The following is a 12,018-nucleotide window of genomic DNA, read 5'->3' on the forward strand; positions in this document are numbered from 1 at the left end:
GGTTGGCAAGACAACTCAAAATGATAGCAAAATACATGACATACAATGCTTTTATCCAGATTCGTACAAGATTGACTTTACTCCTTTCTTTTGACAATCATGCACGTATCCTATCCCAACAATGATGATGGTGGTGGTCATATGTCGTATTACCAATGATTGTGTTTTATTTGCATAATAACAAGTAGTACATACAGTGCTGAATGGTAATATTACTGCCCACGGGACGCACATGTTACAAGGAGGAAAGAAGAAAGAAAAAAAGAATCATCATGGAAAATGCTTGTAGTGGTGATGGTGAATGGATGATGCTGAAAAGGTTTAAGAACGAATAATGCAAAAGAAGAAGTGAGGCTCATAAAAACAAAAGTAGTTGTACAAAAAGAAAAAGATAGTATGGCAAGCCACACAATTACCCGCATAGGTGGAAAAGGAAAGGGGAAGGGATGAAATATTTGACGATGGATGGCATATACAAGGCACTCAACACGGGTGTAACAATATAAGGTGGTGGAGGAGGAATGAAATGGTGTGTACGTGTGTGCGTGTAGGAGATGAAAGGGGGGGAGAGAGAGAGAGATAAAACCGAGGAGCGTGTTGGATGTGGAATTTGTGTAGGAGGAGGAGGAGGAGTATAAGCAGGAGTAGGAAGAAGAAATGTTTGTACCCAAAAATGAGCATCCACTTTGACAGCTAACAAGGTGAGGAGGATGCTTTGTTAATGACAGCTGCTGTTGTTGCTGCTGGATTGCTTGGTGACACAAATGCTGCCGCCTCTTTTTTCAAAGGACGAAATGGTGCAAGATCGGTTTCCAGTCGTTGGAGGTTGCGGGTCAAATGTCTGACTTGTGCCTTAAGATCGTCATATGCAATACTCAATTCTCGGTCAACCTCGTCCAATAGCTCCTCAGGTGCATTCTTCAGCGATTGAACAGGAAACGCATTGCGAATAGAGTTGAACACGATCTCAATCGACGCCCATTCGTCTTGCAAATGTTGCAGATCTTCTTCAATACCGGTGACAGTAGCCATATCTTCGGGTATCGATGTTTGTTGCGATGGTGCGTGACCCTTCGTAGTAGACGCGGTTGTTGTTGACGATCGACGAGTCTCCATACGTTTACGTTGTTTCTTTACAATAAACTCGTTGTCGTTGGAAAGTTTACGTTTCTTGATCTTGTGGATACTAGGCTCGGGAGGCAGAGACACAATGGCAGGTTCAATGGGCCAAAAGATATCAGAACAGGGAAAGGCAAATGGTTCGTTGAAATCAATGTCGAGTTGTGGACGATGCAAAGGAATACAATATGGCACGTTGAAATCCATCAGGCAGCAAAAGCAAAAAGTGTGATTTGAGTTGACGATGGATCAGAACGTGAAAACGATGGTTGATAGCAGCAATGGACACACGACAAAGTAGTAGTGTACGATATACAGCGATCAAAGGATGAGTAGAATCCATCAAGTCAGCAACCTGGGGGGTATTTATAAGGTCAAGTCGTGTCTTGTGCATGTAAGCGTGCCTCGATTTCATCGTGAAGCACCAGCCACAGCATCGTGAGGCATAACTACCATATGAAGAATATTGGGGGAGATGAGGGGATAAGGAAGGTTAGAACCACTGTGGCGCCCGCTGCACTGAACAACAACCTCCATCTCACACCAAGATGCAAGGGGTAATACTTCTTCTTTTTCGAGCGTATGGACCGAACTCGTGCTCTTGACCCTTACGATCGTCATCAACATCACTCAACAAGGATTACATACTCTCATTCATACAATAGAGGCATTCTTCTCAAGGGGAGTACTTTTTAGTCCTTGAACATTGAAGGCATTACAATGGCACACATGTATTGTTACGTATTCATCAAACACCACGATGTCGTTTGGGAGGAGTCTATATCATGTTTAAAGGATGACAAAGGGATGTCAGCAACACCTTCTCTTGGCGTGTCTCAATGTTTACCGAATTTTCATTCTGCGCCCAAAGGTGCATATGCATAACCAAGTATGGTCATCCCATCGGTCTAGATTGCTGTTGTCTCTCGCATACGTATTATCGAATCCTATCGGGTACCATCCAGCTCATGCTCGTACATGTTGTAATCAGTCACGTCAACAACGCTTGATACACTCTTCCCTTATCTTCTTCAACACTCTCCCCCCCCCCAACATTATCGATGATGATGCATGTCAACAAAGAAAAGCCAAGAACATTATGTAAGCTGTCGACTACAATAGTACTCTTCCCGCGTCTTTCGCATGTAAACACTGTGCCACAACAAGTTGCATTTTTTTCATTACACGGGCCATGTCCCATACATATCTAGCATACCGGGCTTTTGCACAATCCACAAACTTGGTATTTACCAATCTTTGGTCCGGCTCCATCATCTGTGCTTGGTCTATTCTCCGTCAGATCTCATCGTCATCCCCGATACCATCGTGATTCTTGGCACTCCCATGTTCCCAATGTAATGGCACCAAAACGTATCACGTAACGACAACATACCTCACCTAGTTACGTTGCTATGGCATGAAAGCCTTTGTCTATCGAATACACGTTGCTAGGCAATCACTCAGTGGGGAGATGCAAGGTTACACCAAGAAGCGTAATAACATGGTTGGCATGTCGATCACTCCAATTTGTTTACAAATCAGGAAAAATAAATCGTAGTAAGCAGTTTGCATGCATTATGGCTGAAATGTTCATTTGCCACGCATAGGCAATGCACATGCTGTCATCCATTTATGACCATTGGAGTGCGAGAGCCAGTAAAAAAGAGGAGGGAAGGAGGGGAGATTATTATTTGGGGGAGGAACAAAGGTACTATACCCTGCACCATTCATTCTCCTAATACCAACGAGGAGAAAAAACATGGCGATCTACAAGAGAGTGGGACTTTTTAGGATCGGCCAAAGCCAATCAGCTATATTCACACACGCCATAATGTCGTAGGAGTGTGTATGTGTTTGTGGCTTACCACCCCTACTGAACACAAAGTTTCATTTGATCCATCACACATATTTTGGTGGTTGGGTACACAAGAGGTTTGAATCATGCATCATCATGCAAGATTTTGGCTTTTGCATCAAGGGTATATGCGGTCTGTGGCTGATTTGCGTTACTCACACACACACACACACATACATCATCCCCGCATTTCGGAACGAGCTGCTGCTGGTAGGATAAACCTTGTTTCGCGTCTCTTGTTTACACCATGATGATGGGTGCCAAGCGTTGCCACATACATTTACCCGTGGCTTCAAAGCCATCTTGTGCGGTACACATTCACTCTCCCCTATACCATGCACGGTAAAAAAGCATGTCCATGTTGGGTTGGCATGCCGTTGTTGGCATGCATCTCCATTATGGAAGTTGATGTTGTTTGGGGGAGGATGATGATGATGATGATAACGGACAAAAACAGGCACGCTTGCATCCACGATCGTTTGACGGATCTCTCGTGGTAAAAGGAATAGAAAGACGACACACATGCTCTCCCAAGCACCAATGGGAACCCATTACAAACCTACCCATTGGTTCATGAAAATGCATCAACAAGTTGGTGTTCCCGTGGGGTTGTCCCTGAAATCTCTTTCCAACAATCCCGCCCTCAGGGATAAAGGATTCAAGGAAAAATCCCATGTGAAGTATCAAATTTGGACAATTTCAAATGACATGTTGTAGCTCCCACCATCCACAATCACTGCTGCTGCTGCTGTTGCTGTCCTCAACTTACATAGCCAAGATCGTCCACACTACTCACCCTGGAGGTGGGTGTGCCTTACAATAACACAAAATGTCTGTGTGTTGCGCGTTTTGTGTGACCCATTTGAACTCAGATGCCAAGAACTCCGTGATACGTGTACTTTTCATCGGATCAGTTTGCTTTGTTATACGAGCATCGCATTATACAAGATCATCACCATCATCGTATTTGGTGATAATGATATGTGTCCTCGAACCAACGATTTCAGGTTTAGTCAGCGTCATTTGCCTCAGAGGGAATAATAATAATGTTATCACTACCCTATATAGAGATAGGTAGTAGTAGTCTCTGATCAACCCAAAGAAAAACGAGTCATGTCCCGGGATGAGATCGGCAAGGTACATAGAATTCATATAAGATCCACCTCGCATAAATGCTTCATTTGCTCAAGTCCATTATGAAAGTGTAATCGTGTATGCACTAATTAGGAAATCTCAGGAGGGAGAACATCGGGTCACAGCCAAATCTCCTTGTTGATAGCTCCAGGAAATCACCTTCACTCCTTGTTTCGTTACCATTTATGTACATGTAAAAAACAACCACTGCCTATACTTGGGATATTGTGGATTACAGCACCATTTTCTTCAAGCATTTACATAGACAATGCCACCAACCCCCAACCATTATCACAAATCCATTAGTCATAGTTGCAGCTGCACCCTTATTCTTAAATGCATTTACCGGTTAATGACCCTGACCAGTAAAGAGTAGGATCTTCTCTGAGTTAGTGGTTCTAAGATACTACGCAATCATCACGTGATCATGATCGATGATGGCAGTCCATATAGATTGGCGGCAATGATATGTGAGTGTTAAGCGATGTCTAATTAGATTCCTACAAAGAAAGCACGTTTATCATAAGAAAAATGAACCCAAGAAGAATGTCACTATCGTTGTCGTTGTTACCCTTTTTCGTTGTCATGGATACAAGCATTCATATAATGCCATATGGCCAATGATACGAATGCGAGAAGTACATCCATTGTTAGATATGGTTGGTTAATTGCTCCTTCCTCACGACCACTTTTGTTTTCCCAATGGCGGTTGCGGGAAAGGAGGTTGAAAAGATTTACAGTTACGCCATCATGGATGATCAACACTATTAGGATGCACGGACCACGCGGTACAATTTACTTATCCATCAACCATTGGGTGCGAACAACGTATGTGATTTACTAGAAACAACGAAGGGCTCATGGATACCCCATGTTTTAATATTGGATTTTACATTTACAATGATTGCATCCAAAGCAGTAATACTACCAGCAATGTCCCTTACGCAAGGAGCAAGGAAATCACTTGCAAATCTTCCCAATAGACAAGGCAAAGCATAACGAATCACGATATTTATTGAATGAACCATTAAAAGAGGTGTGTGCTATGTTGTATGTAGAAAGGGAAAGGGAAGACTATGCAAAGTAGTTGCTGCCAAAGAGTGATGCCAAAGGTGAGAAGAACAGTGCACACAGAGGCTAAAAAAAACTCACTTTTGTGTTGATATCAAAAAGAGAGTATAGGAGGATACGCAATGCTAGTTTCCCTTGTCTTTTTTTTCTTTCCTTTTCCTTTCCCTTTCTTTCAAGACCCGTTTACTGCAACTTGGCTTTTGTTCTCCCGCTTATGCCGCCAATGACGAACAGCTTGTTCAATGTACTCATGTCAAACGGCACCGACATGGCACCGCACAATGAAGAGATCTCCACCATCTTTGTCGTTGGCTTCCCTGAAGATATGCAAGAACGAGAGTTTCAAAACATGTTTATCTTTTCTCCTGGATTTGAAGCGGCTACGCTTAAGGTGCCTGAAGAAGAGGATATGAACAACAAGAAACAAATAGTAAGAGCACAGAGATGGAAAGGGCTGCCGTTAGGCTTGTTGATTGATGACGTTACCATCATCATCATCATCTTGTAGATTGGATTTGCAAAGTTTCGTACAAGGTTGGAAGCATTGGAAGCCAAAGAGCTGTTAACAGGACGACGAGTGGATGCAGAGAAAGGATGTGTCCTCAAAGCTGAAATGGCTCGCAAGAATCTCCACACGAAACGAGGACTTCATTATGCTCGACGATCCGTTTATGAAGCCTTTTACTCTGTACCTGATCAACAACAACAGCAAGAGCGTTTGGGATTATTGGATCATGTATTACCACCATCACCATCCACATCCACACAGCTATCCATCAACACGAATAGTAATCCTGCTTCACCACCACCACCGGCACCATCATCCGCTTTGACAGGTCTTATGGTGAGCAATGGATTACCATCACCTCCTGGGATCACTTCCCCGGTACGTCAGTCCATCCTTGGAACTTTGGATCAACATCCACCTTGCAATACTTTATACGTGGGCAATTTGCCATTCAATGCCAATGAAGACGAGCTAAGAGCCATGTTTATTCAATCCACCGGTTTTCGTCGTCTCTGTTTCAAGCCAAAGTTGAATAGTAGCCCCATGTGCTTTGTCGAATTCGATGATGTGGCATGTGCAACTCAAACATTGTACGAGTATAATGGTGCCCTCTTGAGCAACTCGGTCAAAGGTGGCATCCGCCTTTCATTCAGCAAGAATCCCTTGGTAAGTGGGAGGATGGTTTGTAATAGAAGAAGGAATGGCTGATTCAAATGGGTATAGGGTGTACGTCAACAACCCACTACTACTACAATGCGTCGTGAAAACGTTCCTTGTTGGCTTTTCGATCCATCGTCATGAACAACGAGTCTTTTCACTTTCATCATACACATCCATGCATTGAAAACAGGCACACATTATATCATCCAGAACACATACCATCCATTTACATGCACACACATACATTCAACAACAGCATATCATCATTATTTATATCCACATTTGTCGTAGTATCATTATTATAATAAAGCAGTTGGCTGATTGAAGTTACATAAACATTCCCTCAATTTACTTCCATCCTAAAAAGACCCCAGACACATGCATCAAATCCATTTAGTGCATCACCTTGCAGCATCAGCAACAACACCCATCATCACTACTCTCTATGCGACCAAAATTCCGTAAAAGGTTAGCATTGAATCACATCACATCAACTCCTGATTCAATGCACACTTGTAAGAAAAGAAATGGTTAGAGGATGCAATCCATGTGTAGATACTCGTGAATGCCAATTTTGCTCTGTGGTTGCTAAAATGTCAAGCTTGCTGGGTTTGATGGTTGCCATGGCTACGTACTGGCATCTTTGAGTTTTCCTTTAAGGATGTGAGATTTGGACATGATGAAGCAGTAATCGACTCGTTGCTATGCATTTCTTACCCTCGTGTAGAAGCGGATCCACTGCAACCACGCACTTTGACTAGTAGCAAAGATAGGATATGCATCGTCTTAGTAGTCAACTGATTGCCTTTACTAAACGACGATGTCTTTTGTTAATTTGTACGTGTACTTCTCTTTAGGAAAATGTGTTTTGTAGTCCTCAAATTGGTAGTTGCTGCTGCGTGAATTTCATGGATCTGCCGTTTTTGATTATCAGTGCTAACCAGAGGAGGGATCGAATACACGTTTCAGCCGCATTGTAAGGAAAAAGTGGTTCATTGTGAACGGTGTTCCCCTAGCCCTTAGGGATAGCGGTATGAATGTATAGAACGCAACGCTGAAACGGATAACCTTAAGCAGCAATCAATAGTATGCTTTGAGCTGTCGTCAGGTTTTCATGATTATTTGGATCAACGTGTTGCCATCAAGTCCATGCAAATGTCATTGCTGCCGGCACCCTCTATGCTTTGCAAGAACCAGGATTACAATATCAAAGATGTACCATTGTACTTTTGGAGGGATGTATCCTTAATAGCGTCTTGAGTTATTTACTACTATACCATCTCGATCGATTTGTATCATAAAGCCAACCATCATGTTTCTTGTTCATGTAATAGGCAATGATTGATAGGTGATGCAATGGTGTGGGGTACACAAGGAATAACAAAGTTGCCATTGTTATGATCTCGTGAAAGAGTACAAGGCTTGCACATCACCAATGATACATCGAGAAGCGACCGACGAAACGATTCATATTGTAGTTGCTGCTGCGCTCGCCACATCACATCTTGCTAAGCAGAGTCCTTTGGCTTTTCTCCAAGGTAGTAGTAGTAGTAGTAGTAGATTCCATTCCCATACAGCAGCTGTGCCAGCTCGGGATAGTCCGCTTCATTTTGATGGTCAACTTTGCATGAATTTGCTCAGGCTCTAAAGAAATCGGAGGTCCATCATCATGCTGTTGTTGTGTGAATAATCAAAAATGTTATGGTTGTTGTGTATCATCTATGCGATACAAATGACACGTGAGCGCTGGAAGGAGGATTAACCGATTCGGGTTACCTAATTAATGATTTGTTTATCCATACACATTTTCCTCTACAGCGCTGTTTCCAATGAACATAAATCGCGTGGTGGGGTTTGATGACGCGACTCAGCCCTGATGGTGCACACATTTTCAGTGGCGCATGTGTCGTTTTGTTGACCTCATCACAATCAAGGTACGACGCTGTAAACATGGGTAATTATGTTCTCATTTGAATGGTCAACGTGACACCCGACAACAGGATACCGAAATCATGCGTATATATAAAGCCATTGTTGTATGTAGGAACAAGAACTCAATTGAACCTGTACCAAGATGTCCTGCTGCTTCACTGAATCCAATTACCAACCTACTTGCACTTTGGCTACTGGCTTTTGCCCTGGATGTGGCGTTGACGTTTCTCGCTTTGCCCATGATGCTCATTGTCCCTACTTGCGAAGACGCTAGAACTAACCAAGTACTTTTCCTGTGTTCCGTATACCTGCTCATATTGCTATCTTGTTGCACATTATACCTCTATCCACGCACTGCACATGCCCACATTCATTGTATGCAGCATTCATTGTTTGCACAAATGTATTTAGAACCATTGTATTCCTTTGCTTTTTTTTTTTGCTTTCTAATCTTGTTGCATTAAAGCTATATATCTATGATCATTGATTCTTTATGATGCTTGTAATGTAATGTATTTTTGTGACGGATTCAAAACATCGTCAGCTGAGTGGGCATTTCGTTGTCCTCCTCCTCGTCGTACTCCCTGACAAGTGGTGGTAGTGATTGTGTCACACAAATAATCGCGTGGATTGACAAAGAGTAAGGAGACAGCAGGCCACGGGACCTTATCAGGAACCCAGCCGATAAACGACATTACTGTAAAAGAAGCGGTGATGTGGGTAACTGTGTAGTGGGATACAAACATTACGACATGATCTTTTTTTTCAACCGCGTGATTCCTCTCCCTCTCCTCAAATATCCATGTACATAGTATCGGTTCCAGTGACCAACATAGTTGATGGATGCAATATCCAAAAGATTGACAGGTACCCAACATTGACATAATGAAGTTGGTTTTTTATTTTGGCTGCATTCTTTGTGTCGTATGTGCATAGCTATCCATCCCACACCGTCCCAACTTCATTACTTAAGTTGCCTTTACTACCACTAATACGGCTATAGTTGCTGGCTCATTTTTATATACATTGGCGACATCTTTATCGAAGTGTAGCTCTAGCATGATTTGAAGGTGATGCTGATGCTGGTGGGCTGGTGACAGTTGACATTGGTATGGCACGATTCATAGTTGGAAAGAGCTGCTCTATCAATCAATACGAGGGTATGAAAGCGCCAAGTTGTGTAGGGAGAATACTTGATTTGAATGGCTAACAGGATCAATTATGTAGGTATAGCTTGTAGTGATGGATGAGGATGTTGCATGGCAACCAACGCACACGCTTGCATTTCTAGAGCACGCGTAGAATCAAAATTGATCAAGCGCGCTGGTATCGTGTTCACTTTTTCTTTCACCCCCATTTATATACACACACAGACACACCATGTCATCGATCGAAGACAACGAACTTCCCAAAGCCAACATTTCACGAGTATTGAAACATGCCGTAAGCATACGCACTTGAGGATCAGCATGTCGCACGACCACTCAATCTTTTTATATGTTTGAATCAGCTTCCTCCTGGTACAGCACTGCAAAAAGAAGCCAAGACGGCTGTCAGCAAGTCTGCCACAGTATTCATCAACTACTTGAGTTCAGTGTAATTATACCTTCATATCATGGATAATGTAGCATTTATTCAAAAAGGCGCTCTCTTTATAGTGCCAACGACACCGCTAGGAGTGCCAATCACAAAACTATCAGTGCAGCCGACGTATTCAAGGCCATGGAAGTACTAGAGCTTGATCATCTCATTCAACCATTGAAGGAATCATTTGCAGGTATGTAGGAGGTTCATGTGAAAGAAAGGATAGTATAGTGACTCTCTGAACAGCGTATCAGCAATTGCAATCCGACAAGAAACAACGCAAGAAGGATAAAAAGACTGAGGACGAGGCTCGGGGGCAAAAGCGTGATGCAGATGATGAGGAGGAAGGCACACCTGAACCTAAAAAGCGCAAAGAGGATGAAGACGATGAGGAGGAAGATGTTGATGACGAGGAGGAAGAAAAGGAGGAGGATGAAGAAATGGCTGAATCACAACCTACAGCAGCAGCAGCAGCAGCAGCATCCTCATCTTCTCCTACAGCAGCAGCTAGCAATGAAAAGGAATAAATAGGATATTGTATTACTCTATATACTTGAAGGATTTCTACGTAACATGGGAATGGGCAGGAGCAATAGCAACAATGGCTGTTCTATCAAACTTTTTACGGGATTGTGTTGTTCGGTGAATTCGAAGATGTCGTCTCAAGTTACTTTGGACATTAAATCGCCTCCCACATCCTGGCTCTGGACAATCAAATGGCTTTTCACCAGTGTGAGAATAGACGTGGATACGGAGTGATGAAGGTCGAGAGAATCCTTTTTGACAATAAAGGCACTTGTATTTTTCAGCGGATTCTTCAGCTGTAGAAAGGGTAGTGGATGATGATGATGATGATGACAAAGGGATTTGACTGTGGTGTGATGTTTGCATGAAAAGATCGGCAGCACTGGTGGAAACTGCACGGCGATGTTGCATAACTGCACCTCGGCGTGGCTGGGGGCGTACCAGACCGGCGGGTGTTGGCAATGAGGCAAATGGATGTGTGTAGTCTGAATATGAGCGATGATGCTGATGACGATGAGCTGGTTTCATTGATGAGTCAAGCGACGTTGATATTTTTGATTCTTTTGAGAATCGGCGAAAAGCTGATCCTTTATCGACATATGAATGTATGTAAGCCATTGTGATGGATAGCGAAGAAGAGTGTATCTCATATAGGTACCTCCTGAACCAGCGATATCAAACTTTGCATTGTGTGGTAGAGTTGCTTCATCTAAGCTCATGTTTGATTCCTTGCGGGTCAAATGGCAAAAAGTATGAATGATGGTTTATATACAAAGGGAAAAAAAGAGAAAGAAAAAGGAACAAGGGAGAGGTATCAGCAGCCCTGAATTGGGTGGGTGATATTCATCTTCAACAACTGCACGGTTGCACGATCGACAATGTTACAGCGTAGATCATCCAATCCCCAACCATTTCCTTGCATCCTTATTTGTTTCAATGATCCATCATGTACATTGTCTAACGACTCAATACCAACAACGTACATGGATAGTACACTGGCATGGGGTATCCACAACAATGAGCTTGGCGATAAGCAGTAGTAGTAGTAGCAGCTTGACGGATGTGGGGTGAGCCGAGATTGTTGCCTCCTTATTCATTTAGCCCGAATTCAATGCCACGTCAACCATAACCTAATGATTGCCTTAGAGCAGTTACATTGGGTGACCTATGGTCGATAATGGATTGTTTCAGTTCCTGGATGCGTCAAGGAAAATGTTTAACGCAACGTAGTGTAACAATGGGACAATGCTTGTTCTATTTGATTTGGCTCTTGGTTTCGGTTGTTGACCGGGCATGATTTCCGAGCACAGCCATGGTCATGTAGGAGCTTCATGTAAGCTTCCAAAAGTAATAATTTTAGTAATGGGAAAAAGACGATGATAGCTTCTAGGGACATCATTAACGTTTATGGATAGAAGATAGAGGGTGTTTATATGATGATACATGATGGTATAAAAAAGTGATACTCCTAAATGCAGTGATAATACCCGGAATAGGATTTTATGAAGGACAATGTCATGTTGATATTGAGAACAATAGATTTGTATCCAATACTATGGGTGGGTGGGTTGTGGAATGGTTCAAAGTAGAACAGTAATAGTAGATAAGAGCTTGCTGTGTGTGTGTGCGT

General features: G+C 42.7%; 4 protein-coding genes across 4 annotated transcripts; 2 read left to right on the plus strand and 2 right to left on the minus strand.

The window, feature by feature from the left end:
- Positions 1 to 693: 693 nt before the first annotated feature.
- On the minus strand, positions 694 to 1,326 carry O0I10_007186 (uncharacterized protein; the record flags this gene model as incomplete). Its single annotated transcript, XM_058487204.1, has 1 exon — positions 694 to 1,326. The coding sequence occupies one exon, from the start codon at positions 1,324 to 1,326 to the stop codon at positions 694 to 696; it is 633 nt and encodes a 210-aa protein (XP_058342019.1).
- Positions 1,327 to 5,402: 4,076 nt separating this feature from the next.
- Positions 5,403 to 6,488, plus strand: O0I10_007187 (uncharacterized protein; the record flags this gene model as incomplete). Its single annotated transcript, XM_058487205.1, has 3 exons — positions 5,403 to 5,609; positions 5,688 to 6,353; positions 6,411 to 6,488. 3 exons carry the CDS (start codon positions 5,403 to 5,405, stop codon positions 6,486 to 6,488), a joined length of 951 nt encoding a protein of 316 aa, XP_058342020.1.
- A 3,171-nt stretch (positions 6,489 to 9,659) lies between these two features.
- Positions 9,660 to 10,390, plus strand: O0I10_007188 (uncharacterized protein; the record flags this gene model as incomplete). Its single annotated transcript, XM_058487206.1, has 4 exons — positions 9,660 to 9,722; positions 9,790 to 9,875; positions 9,938 to 10,056; positions 10,110 to 10,390. 4 exons carry the CDS (start codon positions 9,660 to 9,662, stop codon positions 10,388 to 10,390), a joined length of 549 nt encoding a protein of 182 aa, XP_058342021.1.
- Positions 10,391 to 10,427: 37 nt separating this feature from the next.
- On the minus strand, positions 10,428 to 11,107 carry O0I10_007189 (uncharacterized protein; the record flags this gene model as incomplete). Its single annotated transcript, XM_058487207.1, has 2 exons — positions 10,428 to 10,975; positions 11,047 to 11,107. The coding sequence occupies 2 exons, from the start codon at positions 11,105 to 11,107 to the stop codon at positions 10,428 to 10,430; spliced, it is 609 nt and encodes a 202-aa protein (XP_058342022.1).
- Between the last annotated feature and the right edge of the window lie 911 nt (positions 11,108 to 12,018).

This window comes from Lichtheimia ornata (genome assembly GCF_029851405.1).
Source record: "Lichtheimia ornata isolate CBS 291.66 chromosome Unknown scaffold00034, whole genome shotgun sequence".
Taxonomy (NCBI): domain Eukaryota; kingdom Fungi; phylum Mucoromycota; class Mucoromycetes; order Mucorales; family Lichtheimiaceae; genus Lichtheimia; species Lichtheimia ornata.